Genomic DNA, 16906 nt, shown 5'->3' on the forward strand with positions numbered 1-16906 from the left:
TTGATACAGAAGCATGTTTAATTGGATCTGTGGTACCCTGCCCAGAAGATGGTCCTTTAGAGCAGAATGAGATAACATGCTTGGGAGGGAGAGGGGCAAAATCATTGCCATGTTTTTGTGCGTGCCTGCAGAGATTACTTGCAGCTTGTGTAAACGAAAAGGGAGCAGGGAAATGACAAGAAAATTACAGGCTTGGAAAAGAAGTAACTGAATCTTCTATTAGTCTAAAATTGTAAAACATGGCCAAACATAAACAGACATACCTACAGCTGTGCATTATTAAAGCGACAGCCATGCTCTTTGGCCAATTTAAATCTTGCCACCAGCTTCAGAGTAACCGGGACTGACTGGTTACCTGGATGCCAGCGTCTCTGACAAGACAACCAACACCGTACCCTTGGGCCAATATTGACAAGGCGGCAATTCTTTGTACAAAAATTAAGAAAAGTTTAGCCTGACCACTAGATCATAGTTGAGAAATGCAAAAAATACAGTAATCTCATAAAATTTTTGTCACCTGAGAATAGGAATATGCAACAGGTTATGGGGAGAGCACAGATTTAGTTTTGCTCCTCTTGCTTCCTTACTTTACCTTCAGATTTACCACACCTGTTTGATGATTCACATATAAAATTTCCTTCAAGCGAGGATCTGGGTAGGGCAAAGTAGGGTGTCAAATGAAATCAAAGAACACCCACGAAAGTCCTTTGCTTTTTTCAGAGAGGGGAACAATTGTTTTATGCCAGTAGAGACAGATGGAGGTAGTAATGCTATTGGCAGAATTGTGGGCAGCCCCTGGGTTAGGGGCTGCTGAAGCCTTGGTTATGTGGGGAACAGCTTGCCAAAAAGTGCTTGAGGTCCTAGGTCCACCCAGCAGACAACGGCGCTTGCCCACTCTCAGCTGCACAGCAGCTCTGCGCTGAGCAGACCAGAGGTGACCGCCAGCAATGTGTTGCTCCGGTAAGGAAGAAGCTGAGCATGCATGAGGTGCGCCTCCAGGGCTGCGGGGATGCAGAGCCGCGCCTTCGATACCACCACTGGTGGTTAGAAAAAAGGCTGTCATTTGTACCCCAATGTAAAACATAATCCATTTAGATTTCTAATTTGACTTGATTAGACTTTTCGACAACTTTTTTGCAGTAGCAATTTAAATGAGTTAGTTATATTTTCCAGCCTACTGAATAGATTTAGATGAGCAAATCGTGTGCTAGCTTCATGGCACAGCATGCGCCATCTGCAATGCCTGAGATTCCTGTAGCTCTTTAAGGAACACCATGAATACTGACTCCACCTTGGTGCCAGCGAGACAAGGCAAGCTGCTCCCTAAGAGGCAGCGACCTCTCCAGCCAGGGCCCGGCCTCACAGTGCCTCAGCAAGGTGAGCAGGGCAGACCTGGTGTCACTCACCAAGTCCTACCAAGAATCCAGATCTCATCAGGCAACTTTGTGCTTATAAGTCAGGTTCAGTGATGGTAACCAGGGTCAGCTATAGCCCAGCAATTGCTGGGCCGGTCCATAGAGACAAGGCAGGTCTGGGGCCAAGCTGGGAAGTCAGTCAGGGTCTGGATCAACAGCACCCATGGCCAGGCACAGGCATGGCTGTGGCTGAGCTGGAGACTGATACTCCTACAGCATAGCTCAGGCAAAGACCAACAGCCCAGGGCTGAGCTGAAATGGGGCTTCTGGATCCCCATGTGAGGCTGGTGAGGAGCATTAAGGTCTATTAGTGCCCTGACATTAAGACTGATTGTGGAAGACAAAGGTTTGCTTTTTCATTTCAGCCAGAACCTCAGTTTGGAGCTGGTGTTTGCTCATGTCATGGCAGTAAATATTTCATGTGCAGGAAAAGCTCACAAAAAGAATGAAATGAGTGTACTAGGATGCTTCTATGTCTAAAAAGGATTTTGCTCTGGATCATCCAACCCTGCAGTGAAACTTGGAGCATAGCACAGGGTGGGTTATGTTAGAGAAGTGCTGATGCCTCTTAGAATACAACACGAGGCAGCGCACCCTTGCTTTGCTGTCTGGCCTGCTGACCCACTGGCACAGCACAAAAGTCTTCCATGAAGAGTGACGTGCAAAGGTATCTGAAGTGTCTCATGGACACTGATCATCCCTATTGCCAGTGTAGGACAACAAATGCTCTAAGTACACAGTCCTGCTGATGTCTAGACAGCAATGCCACACAGAGGGGTCAGAGCTGCTCCTAGAAGTGTCTTCCTGCTGTACCATACTTGAAGTAACTGAGCTCCACTTCTCAGAGCACAGCACAGCTGGGATGTGCTGACCTGTTCCCTGGGTAATTCATTTGACACAACTGCCTTGTTTACCTGCACCCAGGGCTACCACCAACCAGACTCCTATACTCCCTGCAGCTTGAGTGGGGTTAGCTCTGCAGGCTGAAGATTTTCCTTACCACTTAGCACTGGAAAATGGTTTGTATGTTGCACCATATTCCTACATACCTCCCTGGATGTGTAACTAACTTCCACATTCACACTCTGGGTAAGCGTGAGCTATAGTACAAGAGAAAGTACAAGCCTCTATTGCCAGAGGTGACTAAAACCCAGGCAGGATGTGCTGCGTATTTAAAGGCAATAAATCTACACAGTGTTTGCCTCTGAGACAGCCAGAGACTGAGACAAAAAATTTGCAGTTTGAAAGTACAAATCCAAAGATAGGCAGACAGTGAGATGTCTTGGATAATGTCAGGAGTGGGACTGATGTCTTTTCCGTGAGTTCATACATAAGCATAAGCCTGAGCAGATGAGACCCAGCAGTCTGATAAGACTCACTGGTAAGGAGGTGCAAACCAGATGAAAAGGTTGTCAGGGGAGGACCCTCTCAGCTGATTACCCATTCCCTTGGCAGACCCTTGCAGCCCCACTCCTACCGCCGCTCCAGGCTCTGTCCATCTCCCTACCTAAGCGTGGACTGAACCTTTGCCCCAGAATCCCAGCCCTGGGTCCCATGAAAAATTTCTGCCTTGGCAACATACCCCTTCCTTTTGGCAGCCTGACTCGTACTGGGGCTGCAGGCTTTTTCTCCCTCCTAACCCTAACCTTAACATTAGGAGTGGGCTAAGGCTCATCTGACAAACCCTGGCCATGCCCTAGTGAAAAACTTCTGAGGGACTAATCCTTCTGGCAGCCCACCCCTTCCTTTGGCAGCCACTTTCAAGCTTCTCATTTTTTCTCAAAATCTTATGTTGTCGTAACATGTCTTCTTTCTAAAATGAAATATGTTTGTCTTTTTATTTTTATACACATCAGACAGTTGTCCTCCTGGTGAGCGCTCATGTATTTTAGTGGCATTTACAGTCTGCATGAATAAACAACTAGAGGCACTCGAAGGGATACAAGCTTTGCCTGCCTTTGAGCAAATAATCTTTTCTTCTGCCCCTGAACCCTGAACCAGAAATGATTATAATTCTACCTTGCAAACACAGCCAGGCACAAGTTATTACTTGGCTGTTTCAAGATGAATTGCTTAAAAAAAAATAAAATCTCACAACTCTTGTAAATAATTAATCCTTTTTTTTTTTTGCTACTGCTACTTAACCCTAAAACAGGCCACCCAACGGAGGCTTTGAAGCCCAGCGACTCATAGCTACTTGGCCATGCCCAGTCCCTACTTCTTGACTTGTGACTTGTCCTAGACTGGGGTCCCCGTATGATCCCTCCAGTCACTGTAAACACTACTGTCGATGGAGATGATATTACCAGCATGATGGAGGTGACTGATTTGCTTCCAGTTAGATACACTGTCACAGACTATTAATTTTACTGCAGCCTCATTTGAAGGGAGTGGTGAAGCAGCAGGGCAAGGAAACAGCTACCGTCTGTGTGGGAGCACTAAATGCCCAAGCAATTAGGCTTCTTGTTCACCACATTTAAGCAGTCTCCTGTTTTCACATTTGTTTACGCTCCAGCTTACTAATGCAAACAATGCCCGTGTAAGGTGAGACCTCTCTAAGAGGTTAGACACCGGGTTAAGTCAGAGGGCTCTCTTTGCAAATAGCTGTAAAAACAGAGATAAGAAAAAAATGGCAAACGGTACTTAGAACTCAGATTTTGTGTTTGAGGTCGTCAGCCTGCCACCACCTTGGATAGGGTTCAATTGCCCAGAACAAAGCAAGACACAATAGTGAGGAAGAAGAAAGGAGCATGGAGACGTGACTTTTCAGCAGCAGAGATGTATCCCATGCAGTACCCAGGAATGGGTTGATAATTCTCTTCCAAGTCATTTAACGAGTGGAATAATTTCAAGGCTGTGATTTTGTTCTCACTCACATCAGCATTCATCGCTCTCCATCCAGCCCACTGGAGGTAACAGCGTTTAGCCAGAAAGCCCTCCAGGCAGTTTTTAAAAAATCATACAACTTTGGTACCTGGGTGAGGAAGTCACACAAGGCAGCTGGGCCCCAGGTGGCTGGGAGCAGCCGCAGAGCTGGAATGGTGGCGGGGTGGCACAGAACAGGCAGCCACGATGCTTTGGAGTAGGCAAAATGCTTTAAAAAGTGGTAAGGGAGAAGGCCTTAAGAGACAAAAGTGCTAGCAGGGACAAAGCCATGGTGGCTTCCTATGTCAGACGCCAAGCACACATTTCTGGTAGGGCTTCCTGCCCAGGCTTTTCCCCATGGTTCCTGGATGCCACAGGCAGCATCAGGAACCTCTTGTGTTATCACCTTTTCCTCCTTGGCAGCCAGCAGGAGCTACCCTTACTTTCCCTTCCCTTCCCCCCACCTTGCTTGCAAAGCTCAGCAGTTCAAAATGGCTACCTGAAAGCTGTTTGCAGCCTTTTAGACAGTATTTCCCAAATCCACTTTTTTTTTTTTTTTTTTTTTTTTTGCCTTGTGGATCACCAGCGAGGTCTCACTGCGGGCACAGCTCCTCCCCACTGCTGCGCCAGGAGGAGGTAGCAGGTGGCGGCCACCCTGAACACGAGTGGGGTCTCTCCCCCGACTGATGATCTGCTTCTTACAATACTGTATTACGCAAAGCTGGTTGTATTTGATTACACCCCAGGTAGCGTGGCTTCTGTAACTGGGATGGTGAATGAACTCGACTGGCATAAGCAAGTGAATTAATTAGTATGCTGATAGCAGAATAGAGCTGTTTTTAAAATCACTGAACAGCACTGCTCTTTACTGTGATTGCAGAGATTATGTAAGATGATGATTAAAATCAGGTCCCTGCATCACAGACTGGTACGTATTTTAGAGATGCGAAAACAAAGCTGCAAAGGAATGAGAGGAGACTGTATTACTTTAAAAGGCTCTCTGTTTGCCTGCCCTAATTAGGGGCAAAGCAGTTATGTCATCAACTGCTCCATTGTCATTCTAACTATCCTACTTTTCCTTTGATATTTTGCCAATAAGCCATTTGTTTTTTAAGACTGGGTGTGTACATATGGCAATGTCAGCTCAGGAGGAATCTGCTGCGTCATCCAACAATACGCAGCTGACTTACAGGGTGTCCCTAATGCACAGCTTCTGACTCCTAAGGTGCATCTAGCGAGAGTGTTTTCCTCCTATTTTTTGAAGTACTAACATTCATTTTAAAAAACAGGAGAAGACAAATGCCCACGCTATCTTTTTATATTGTCTAACTGATTGAAAAACAGACAGATAACAAGAAGTTGGGTCTCAGCAGCAGGAAGATACTGCATTTCAAGACCAAGCTACCAAAAAAGACGCTGTTGTTTTCAATGACAGTTATTTGGAAAAAGCCTCTAGAAATTGATTGTCATTAAAGGCCTGGAGAGAGCATTGCTTATGACGATAAGCAGAGATTTTACAATTTCATGTTTGCAGTCTCCTGCACTGTAATGCTTAGATTGCCATATATACACAATCATCATTTGATTTCTTACACCACGGTGAATAGCAGCACTGCTGATCTAATATGAAGTGGCAAGCAATCCTAATGCAAATAGAAATATAAACAAAACCTGCAGATTTATAGGCAATCAAAATTACGTCAAAGAGTGTAAGATTAAAAACAGAGTGTATGTTTGTTATTAATTCTGACAGGTGTTTGTTGTAGAAAGTTTTCCATGTAGTTTCTCACCATTGTTAATCATCTGTATTTTACAATGAAGTTTGAAAACTCTTTAATTATCTGTGTGGATTGAATGTGCCCAGTCAAATCAACACACTGTGTTAAAGCTGAAGATTTATTGCTTTATAATATTTCTTTAAGAAGCAGACATCACAGAAATCATTGTTATTTGAATTCGTGGCATGATACAGGATCTGGCGTACATAGAACAAAGCCTTTTATCATTGTTTACACGCTTCTTTCTTTCTAGGCAACTTCACCAGACAGCATGCACACGTGAGCAGAAGGGTCAAATGCAGCCTCTTTGCAGGGGAGACCGCAGGAACAGCTGTTGTGTAAAGAAAGGCATTTAACATGGAGGCCACACAGACTTAGGCATTTTGTGTGTACCCATTTTGTGCAAGACACCCATTAGGTACATTTACCTGCAAGCAAGCCTGGGACCACGGTTTCTCCTGCGAGTCCTGACCGGGTGAGTTCTGCTTTGCTTGCTCTTATTTGGGTCCCAAAGCCTGGTGCCTCCTGCCACGCAGCAGCTCACGTCAGTGAGGAGCCTGCAGGGGCGTCTCGATGGGGACGTGGGGTAGCTCTGCCGTCTCAGTGGGCAGCACCCTGCCTGGTCGACCTGGGCTGTTTGGACTTCTGTAGCCAAAATTTGCAATGTAAAAGCTCATAGTCCCTTGCGTTACACACACACACAACCACATCTATTTCTACACAGTGAGGAAGACCAGGAGCACAGAGGCAGCTGCCCCGGGGTGGGTGCCCGCACCTCAGCCACGAGGGCAGGCTGCCGCTCTCCCCCTGCCCTATGCGGCCCCCAAGGGCTCCGTCCCAGAGCACAGCCATGGCGCCTATGCGCCTGGGATTCTCAGGGCCAGGGCAGGCCCTGAGTGGGCCGAATACTGCCGCCACCATGGCTGAGGTGCTGAGGGACTGGGGTGCTGCAGTGCCCAGGAGAGAGCAGAGTTCAGCAAAGGGTGGTAGCACCACCTCTGTGGAAGCCAGCTGGGAGCCACCCTGAGCTGGTCACAGCTGGTTCCAGCCAGCTGAGGGCTGAGGTCAAGAACAAGGAGGAACCTGCTGGGTGCCACCACTGTGGGCAGTCAGAGGAGCGGGGGGTATTCCTCCTCAGGGCTGTGTAATAAAGGAACCAGGAAACAGAGGGCTGCTGGAGACCCACTTGATGTCTAAAGGGGTCTGTGTGCCCTGGAGCGACTGCAGCCTGTGGGACACCCATGCTGGAGCAGGGATGCCCCTGGAGAAAGAGCAGCAGAGGCATCGAGTATGTCCGAAGCAGCAAGACAAACAGCAAGCGCCAAAGAGCATCACAAAGAGCTGGTACTCGCTTCAACTGCTCATGCTGCCCAAAGGCTTGCCAGAGGCATTTTGACAAAGTGAACATAACCCATGGTAGAAATGAGGGCACTGAGGCTGGAGAAGAGGTAGGACAGGTGTTTATATATATTTGGTTGGTCATTTGTGTCCTTTCTAAATACCCAAATGAGCGATCAGAAGTCTGTGTTAATTGGCAATGAAGTAAAACTCGAAACCTGAGACTGTTTTGCCCATGGCAGGCAAATTGCAAGGTTACACAAAAAGCCTGTAGCACAAGTGGGATTCAAAGTATCTCAAATAGCCTGATCTAAACCATTTAAGGCCCTCTTGTAATGCCCTATGCTGAAACAAGCCCAAGAGCAGTCTCTTGGCAAGCTTGCTGGTTTGCATATAAAGACTAAAACATTTTCTGTGAAGTCTGCGGGTCTCCCTGGTCCTCTACACGTCAGTATGGATCCATCCATAGACCGTGCTGTGCGATACTTGCTTCACTGGCAGCAGATGGGATGGGGGATCCATTAGAGGAAGACGGTCCAGAGTACAGTTAAGTGTTTTTCCCTTCTCACCAGCCTCCCCTCATCTTGTCTCCTTGGCCAAGTGTTTTTTTTTTCACCTCTTTGTTCCATTACAGCAGCATCAGACTCTGAGGATAGGTTACAAACTGAAACTTTCTGAGGCAATTCACTGACGTATCAATTGCCTGGTCAGATACTGGGGTTGGGCATTTTTACATTCCTTTGTTTATACCTCAGACGCTTGTTTCTTCTGCCCCACCCCTCCCAGGACCTGTTTACATCCATCTTGTCCCTCAGATGCCTACTGTGGTGGTCTCCAATACCAACTGCTCAGGATGGCATCAAGACAGCTGAGGGTATGCATTTATAGCTCTGGGCCAGCTGCAGGTCCAGCTTCAGCAGCCATAAATTCTCCTTGTAAAGCTGAGAAACCATTCTCCCCCGCTTCAGCAGCATCTCAAACCAGGTGTGAGAAAGATTTTAGTTTGACAGAAGAACAAGGGGGCTTTTTTTCTTCTCAATCCTTTAAAAAGTTTAATCTATAGATACATAAGGCTGTTCATAGAACACTTTCAAACCACACTGTCTGAGGAATGATTTTATTTATAAGATTTTACTATTCAGTTTATTTGGAGAAAGCTATGCGGCAACTACCATTTTTTATACCCTCTATTATTCACTCTCTGAAGAGATGACTTTTGCACTGTTTTCTTCAACTCTAGACTTAGGTTGGATTGCTGGATCTACACAGCCCGAACGGGAAAAAGATTTTAGCACCAGTGAACAAAGAGCATTACTGCTTCTTGCAGCACCCAAAGGTGACCAGGAGAAGTTCCAAGTACCTGAAGAGCAGGATACCTCCTAGGCGGTTATAGATTGAGTCAGTTTAGGCAACTAGCTTTGAAGCTCTCAGCTCTGCAGGATTTCCTCCTGCGAACAGTCCCTTCACACTGCAAGGTAAAAGAGTAACGTGGCAAAAGAATTAAGACTTCTGGTGCTGCAGAAACCAGAATAAAGCCTGGGGAGGGTTGATGCAAAGGTTAGAAAGCAATGTTTTTCAGGTTGTTATATATATACACACTGTTATACATGTCTTATTACTGAATCTCATCTGATTGTTGCTAATTAAAAAAAAAAATTCTCAGTGAAATTTGCTTTGTTTCCAGGCTGCAAAACTGATGAAAAAGGAAGATCCTGCCCTAACTTGACAGCAGTTTAGTATGTCTAGCCATTTGCAAATGACTGCAAATGAACATGAGCTGATATCTACTGCAGTGAAGACACAGGTAACGTTCCATGGTGGTTGGAACTATTTAGTAATGAAGGAATTAATTTGTAAAAAAATCACTGTTGTTCCTCCTTCATATCAGGGCACATCTTGAAGCCAATATTCACACAACTACAATTGGTCAATTGATGCAACTCAGTAATTTTTATTGCAACTGGAAGACAATACATCACAGAAACTTTATGGTAGGTTTTGGGAAAGTGTTATTTACAATAGTAATTGATGAAATAGTTTGTCTTTGGCAATATGATTACACATCAAGAAAATGTAAAATGCAAGTATGCCTCTAAATCAACATTTTCATATTTCCTAAAGATCAGCTGATTGCACTTGCCTTCGGACTGCTCATTTAGGTAAACACAAATACAACTTAACATCACTGTTCATTCCCCATCACAGTTCGTATTTTAATATTGATGAATTTGGCAGTTTCAGATGCCAAGTACAGGAAAAAAAATTGGCTTATCACCATACTAAATTAACTTATTGGCCAGTTAAGGTCCTGTGACCCTTAAGCATTAATACTAAATCTCTTGGTCTTTTGATTGCTTTATCACTTTTTTCTGTAAAAGAAAATATTTCAGAAATTACAGATCAGAGTATAAAAAAAATGTACAAGTCCATAATGCTTTTTCATACACACACAAATCATTCCCCCCAACATTTTACATCATGGCAGTTTTAAGTAGTGAGTGTGAATGATGCAGGCATGGAACTGGTTATCAAATACAGGCATGACTTTCAATTGTTGTCCCCCACACATACTCAGGAAATGTACAATGCTCTAGCAACTTAAAAATGTGCTCAAGTTCAATGTCATCTGAACAAAAAAAAGAAAGTGTTGGGATTTCAGGCCAGAGTAAACAAGTGAAAAAGATTCCCCTTTCTAGATGATCAGCTATCCCATAATCCAGCACATAATTTTAGCATCCAGTAAAATCCCTTCTAGCACTGAGGGCCAGCGCAAGTTGTCATTTATCCCTTAAACCCTCAGATAATGAGCTCTTGTAACTGCTGGCCTGATCCAAAGCCCAATGAAATCAACTGAAAATAAAAAAGTGAAACAAAACCCCCTTCCATTGCCTGAAAGGGTGAAAGGATGTTACATCAGGTTGATTTCCCCCTCTTTGCAAAAGGAAATATGATACAGTAGAAAAACCATTACATAGCTTCAGATAAATATACCTTGTTTCAATGCTAAAACAAAACAAAACTCAAACTCCCAAAACCAGGAAAGGCTACTTATTAGAACAACTCAAAAGTGACCTTTAAATTATTTCTGGTTTTAAATGTATACCAGCAAAATACAGCACCATAGACACATTAGGTTGAGACATCTTTTTTTTGGTCAGTGAAGGTAGTACTTGTTTGCTGAACTGTGGAAGAATTATAAGGTCATGTACATGATCAAAGATAAAGCAACCCAGCTGACAAGTCTCTGCTTAATTCAAGAATAACCAGTACTAAAAATAAAAATGCAAAAACCCCTAATAAACCACCATCAATTAATACTTTCTAAATAAAAGGGGATTAACAGATGAATTCACAAATGTATGCAGATTTATACAGAACACTGAATGTTGTGTGTAAATCCTTATAAACTCCAGCTCGAAACAGAAACACACAAAATGTATAGTCTGACTTACACATCCCATTTCAAAGGAAAAGAGACACCATTACAACTTGGTAACTGTGCTAACTGCAATATAAACCAAACAGAAATTCGAAGTTTGGCAGGTAACTAAGAAGAGGGTTATCACTTAGGTTATATAGCAAAGTGTTGATGTATATTACATAGAGTAGTATAAATAATAAAAAAGTATTATTTAAATTAGATCACAGTGCTGCATTATGTGCATAACAGTGTTTGATATATTACTGGAGGGCTGTGAAGAACACTACTAAAACTTAACTGGTCAGATGGTCAACACTGATATTCTGTTACAATCAAGAGGATGTATGGTTCAAATGCTCTTCTGGTGGCAAAGTCAAGAAAACATTTCAAAATATTTCCTATAAAGTATGCCAATGAGCTATTCAGGCAGTAGTAGCTATTCAGACACACCTGAAGGAGCTGGGTTTGCATTCTCCATGAAGTGAAGTCAATCGCATTGCATCTGAAATTGGAAATGCATTCTCTCTGTAGTTTTATTCTGATCCTGGAGCACGGGAGAGAAATGTTTTTGAAAATGCCTAGGGCCAGATTCAAGGAAAAATGGTAATAATAATGATAGTAATAATAGTGAAACACACAAGACTTCCAGGAGCTCTTGGGTGTCTATAGCTCCACTGACTACAACGGAGATGACACCTCAGGTTCTGAAAAAGCTCAGCTTGTACCTATGTATATCTTTAAGATGATTTGGGAGCCCAAATCTCAGTGAAAATCAATTGTGGCTACCAAGAAAACAGGACTCAGTGTTGTTTTGGTCATTTTATCCCTGGTGCCATTTGGTGTATAATTTAGGATTTCATTCTCTGCTAGAGTACGTTGATGCAACACTGCCTCACTCCAGTGAAAAATGCAGCCCCCAGAGTTTCTCTGTGTCTTCTCCAAAGGTAGACAGTAATTCAAACACCAGGAGCCAATGCACCTCCTTTGGGATTCCCTTCTCCCGTTAAGTTACAAGAGGAGCCAGAATATGGACCTTGACTGAATTGCCAGAGAGGAGAGTCACAGTCACAGTCACAAGACAGCTCCCTAGTCCTACGCGTCTCCTTGCTCCCACACCAGGCTTTTCAGCTCTAAAATCCCATGACCTCTGTAGAACTACTGCTGGTTTTGCCAGAAGATCAGCATCGGACTGCTTTCAGAAACAGCTATGGGGTGATACATTAAAGCTGTGCAAGGCCTGTGCTTGAATTTTTAAATGCAGACAATATCTGTATCAAAATGCAGTAGGACATCCAATTGCTTGCACAACGCAAGCACGACTGGCAGATTTCACCTCCCTGCAGATGCTGGTGAAATCTCCTTGTGGCATTGGCTCTGGCCTGCAAGAGCTTCTTGCTGTGAAAGGCATATTCCAAAGGAACCCACCATGAAGTCCGGCGACCTATGTGAATCTCACCTATGTGAAACTCACCACTGAATGCTTGCTGACCTACTGGGATTCCCCTAGCCCCCACCTGTCTTGGAGAAATGCTATTTGGCAATACTGCTAGAGTGAGGAAAATGGAAAGTTAGAGATTTGACAACTTCTCACCCCAAAATGGCTTAATAAGGAAAGCAAACAAGCAAAACCAAACCACCACGTCTGGCAAGTGAGAGAGTTCGTAATACAGTGCAATTACCACTCCATTTTGGCATGACCTAGTCAAAGTAGACACAACTGGATTGAAAAGCTGACCTTACATTTTTTTGAAAACAAATCGGTCTCAATTCTTGTAAAAAGAGAATTTCTCTGGTGGAGTCGAACCAGTTCTGAGAAAAGGTGCCATTGTCAGCCAGGCACAGAAATGGTTTAAAAGGTGTCTCTTAAGTATTTTATACAAATCCAAATGATGTACTTCTCATCAATAGTCAGAGTAAGGGTCAATAAGGACAAGTTGGTTTTAAACTCCATAAATAACCTGTTGATGGCATTAGCCCTCAGCCAAACTGCTGGTTCCTGAACATAACTTTGTAAACTCCTACTGAATAACACCTCCTTAGCAGATCGGTCTAGGAGCAACACATTTTACATGAAAATAGATGCTTGCCAACATTTTAGGCTTACCAGCAAGTATATAAAGGAGTTCTTGAAGTCTTAAATAGATTATATATATACTTAATATATATGTAAAGATAACCTGCCTAATTAGATATTTATGCAAAATGACTGTTTTCTAAGGTGAGTAATACTAGTGGTAATTATATATTTAGCCACCAAGAGTCCACATTAATGAATAGTACGTGTTGTTCAGCAAATACTTATCTCATTTGCACTGACACGCTGCAATCAGTGAAGATGCTCTAGAATTAGTGTCATGACTGTGGACAGAATCTGGCCACCAGCACACAACCACATCACTTCCTCGGGAGGACAGAGATGGCTGAGCCATGGTTTCAGTGTATCTTCTACTACTGAATTTCACTTTTCATCGTTGCCTTCTGATAAATATTAAACCACTCCAGAGCTGGTACAACTGTGCATTAATGAGCAAAGGTGGTGGCAAACTGATACTGTAGTATTTTATATTTCAAATTACTCCCCCCAAAGTCCATAAAATGATGAAGGACCAAGTTTTCTTGTGCAGGGGTTGTGTGGTTCACTGCCTGCGGACTCTGGCTGTAGGGAGCGTGGATCTGGGAAGAAGCCAATTATCCCAGTCCAATCACACAAGGGAAAAGCTATGGCTCATTCATCTCTGTGCTACCTGGCGAAGGGACCTGTCCTTCCTGTTTTCTCCAACTTCATTTTAAGGGCTGCAGGCAGCCAACAAAAATTAGTATCCATGTACTCCTGACTTAACTAACGCTGGGGATCAACCCTGCATGCATCAGCTCCAGCAAACTGCAAGGAGCGCAGAGCCGTTCCTTGCACCATCCTTGGCTCTCTCCTTCCTATCTGCATAGCTGGCTGTTGTGCTGGGCTCCGGCAGCTGTCAGGCAGCTCCCGGATCCCAGGACAAGGTGGGTGGGATGGGAAGAGAAGCACCATTTTGCTGTGCTGCCTCCATTGCGGCCCTGTTCTTTACAAGACAAAATGCTTGTGGAGCACAGCAACAGGTCCAGACCAGCCTGCCCTTCAGTCCTTCCACTTCCTAAGTGAACACACAACACAAGCATCTCCAAATGCAATTTTTAGTTCACTCCACTGAGTGGGAAGTCAAACCCTTCTCTAACTCACTTTTCATAAACTACATCTGTCTTGGTGAAACTGCTGTCCGACACAGTTGTTAGGGATAAATATAAACCTCTATTCTTTTTAAGAAACAGACCATTTTGTTCTGTTAAGTGGTTGGTTCCTGGGATTTTCTTCTTGCCTCTAGGATATTCTAAGTGTAGAAGTTTTCATGCCAAATTCATGAATCCAGGTGAGAGAGACTGTCTTATTTATTTCACAGCTTCCCTCTGCTGTAGGGATCTCCAGTCTAACAGTCGCCATTACCAGGAGAGTAGCACTATACCTGAATCACACTCTCTGTAACACTGGTTCTTCTCTGGACACCTCAGTAAGGCTCTTTACTAACTTCATTTTCTCATGGCAAATTAGCAAAGCTATTTTCTTGTCTACTTATTCCTGAATCAAATCAGAGAGTTTTCCTCAATTAGCCTCCCATTATTCTCTTGATTCTGTCATACACACTCACTACTAAGTTTGCCCTCAGATTATTGCGTCATGTTACACATGTACAGACGAAGAAAGGACACACTTTTTCTTTTTTTCTTTTTTTTTCTTTTTTTTTTTTTAAACAGAAGTAGGGAGAGGGGGGCTGAATGTGCAGACAAGGCAGTATAATTCAACCATCCAAGCCCTACCAGAGCATGAAGATTTTATTTTTTAATATTGCAGAATAAGTTCCCCAACAGTCAGTGTTTGTCCCTGAAGAAGGTTAAACCTTAAACACCTGCTTCAAAAAAACCCCAACAACAACAAAAAAGAACCAAAACAAAAACAAAACAAAACAAACAAAAAATAAAACCCAAAAAAACCCCAAACTCTAAGCCTAAGGGCTTAAAAATTAGAGGCATAGCCTTTTTCTCTATTTTCTATATTTATATGAAAATAATTCATGCTTCATGCTAAATACATTATTTACCTTACAAGAACTTTGTCATCTTTGAATAAAAAAAATTGTTTGCTTTTTGTATTTCCCCCCTCCCAAAAGGAATCCATGCAATGTGGATCAAATTTCTTCTGCTGGCTACGCTGGTTGAATCTGGAAATCTGTTGTCATTTTTGCACAGATGAATCCTGACTGACGGTAACTGCACACTCATTTCTGAGGGCAGTGTAGGAGCTCTTTTGTTGAACTTCTGAATTTTACTGTTCACCGATATGCTTTCCTTTTTTTTTTTTAATACAAGATACTACTAATGGTAGGTTTTGTAGCTTTGTTTCCCCAGTTAGATCAAGGATTTGATCCACAGAAAAAGATTCTGATGTATTTCCATCCTTAGTATCTACTGTAATTTCTTAGACTTGATTGCTTTTCACTCAGGCAGTTTAGAAGACATAGCTTATTTTTCCCTATTACTATTATTTTTTGCACGCAGTGCCAATCTTCGGGCTTATGGCTTTTTGAACTTTCTTTTAATTTAATATAGAAGACAGAATCCAATGATTAATGATGCTACTAGCAGTGCCCCCTCCCCCGATTTCTTCTCGTTATTTCACTGAAACCCATTGCATACATAGTTCAAATTTCCCCAAACTTAAAATTATCAGTCTTCACATTATGAGCCACATATAGTACGTGAAGCACTAAAAGTGCATTATGGTTTGCGCAGTTGCCACCAGTGGCTGTCCAAAGACTTCTATGGCAAAATGTATCCAAGTGCCACTAGATGGTTCTTGGTTTGGTGTTGAGAAGTACGTGCCTCCTCTTTCCCCCATATCTCTTTATTCACATTCACTTCTAACCCAATCGTAAGGCCATTAAAAAGAATTCTTAAGGGCCAGGCCTGAATGATTACTAAATTATGCACAGCTCTTCTAGCGTAAGAGGGATTTCCAAGTGCCCAATTTTACTCCCATCACATTAATGTTGATGTCACTGAGTATTCAACCATGCATTTTTGACAAGCCGGAGAAAGCAATGGCGATTTTGGCTTTTTTTTTTGTTAATTTTTTGTCTTCAGGTAATGAAAAGCTTTTGTAAATTAGCTGAGTGTCAGTATGAGTTCTATGGCTTCAATCTCCTTTAAAAATAAAAATCTTAAGGGTCCAAAAAAAAAAAAAAAGAAAAAGAAAGAAACAAAACAAAAACAAATAGAAAGAAAATCAAAAAAGGAAAAAATTGCTGATATTGCCACAAATCATTAGAATTCACCTGACGTGCTGAAACAAAACTTTGTTAAGTTCAAACAAATCATTGATTTGTTCTAATTTTTTGTGGTTTCCTTTTGCTCTTTCTGCCCCTTTGCCGTCCGATTGGTGATGTTGTTCAAACAGGATCGAATTCCTGCTAAATGCAGGAGCGATCCTGCTGCTTCTTTCATCTCCTCATCATCACTCTCAGGGGGCTTTTCTGTACGTCTCTTTTTAAGAGGCAGTGTGTCACTTGGTACTTTTTTCACCTTCATTAAATGTTGCCTTTTCTTGTGCTGGGATGCATATCCACTGTCAGCTAAAGAATCCTTGGTCTCCTTCTGATTTTGCTTTTTGTCCTCCTCTTCTGTTTCACTATGGCTCTCATGGCTCTGGAAGCTAACTTCACTTCCTTCACTGCTGGCTTGGCTACCTTTAGTTGCAAATTCATACTGGTCATCAGCAGAGGAAGAGGAAACGGAGTCACTGGCAGGTGATGTGCTCCTGTGGTTGGAAGATTTGGCACTGCTGTAGTTGTGATCCTCCTTTGGGTCACCGCTAACAACTGGAGAGCCACAGGACTGTTCGCTTTCTGTCCGCATCCGGCAGTTTGTTATTCCATTCCTGTAAAAACAAATTGAAGCAGTCTTAGAAGCCACAGAGGTGTGATCCTGCTTCAGTGCAAAAGATGATAAAGCCAACTGACAGATAATTTAAAATTATGACTATCAAAGTAACGTCGGTGCAG

At 43.0% G+C, this 16906-nt stretch overlaps 1 protein-coding gene across 5 annotated transcripts in view; it reads right to left on the bottom strand.

The window, feature by feature from the left end:
• Positions 1–9323: 9323 nt before the first annotated feature.
• FOXN3 (forkhead box N3) overlaps positions 9324–16906 on the bottom strand; it is a 219186-nt gene continuing 211603 nt past the window's right edge. For all 5 annotated transcript variants that reach the window (XM_064460546.1, XM_064460550.1, XM_064460549.1 and 2 more), the window contains one exon: positions 9324–16782. In XM_064460546.1, coding sequence (XP_064316616.1) covers positions 16233–16782 — 550 coding nt within the window. In that variant the 3' untranslated portion in view covers positions 9324–16232. The remainder of the gene's footprint in view (positions 16783–16906) is intronic.

This window comes from Phalacrocorax carbo, chromosome 9, assembly GCF_963921805.1.
Source record: "Phalacrocorax carbo chromosome 9, bPhaCar2.1, whole genome shotgun sequence".
NCBI lineage: Eukaryota > Metazoa > Chordata > Aves > Suliformes > Phalacrocoracidae > Phalacrocorax > Phalacrocorax carbo.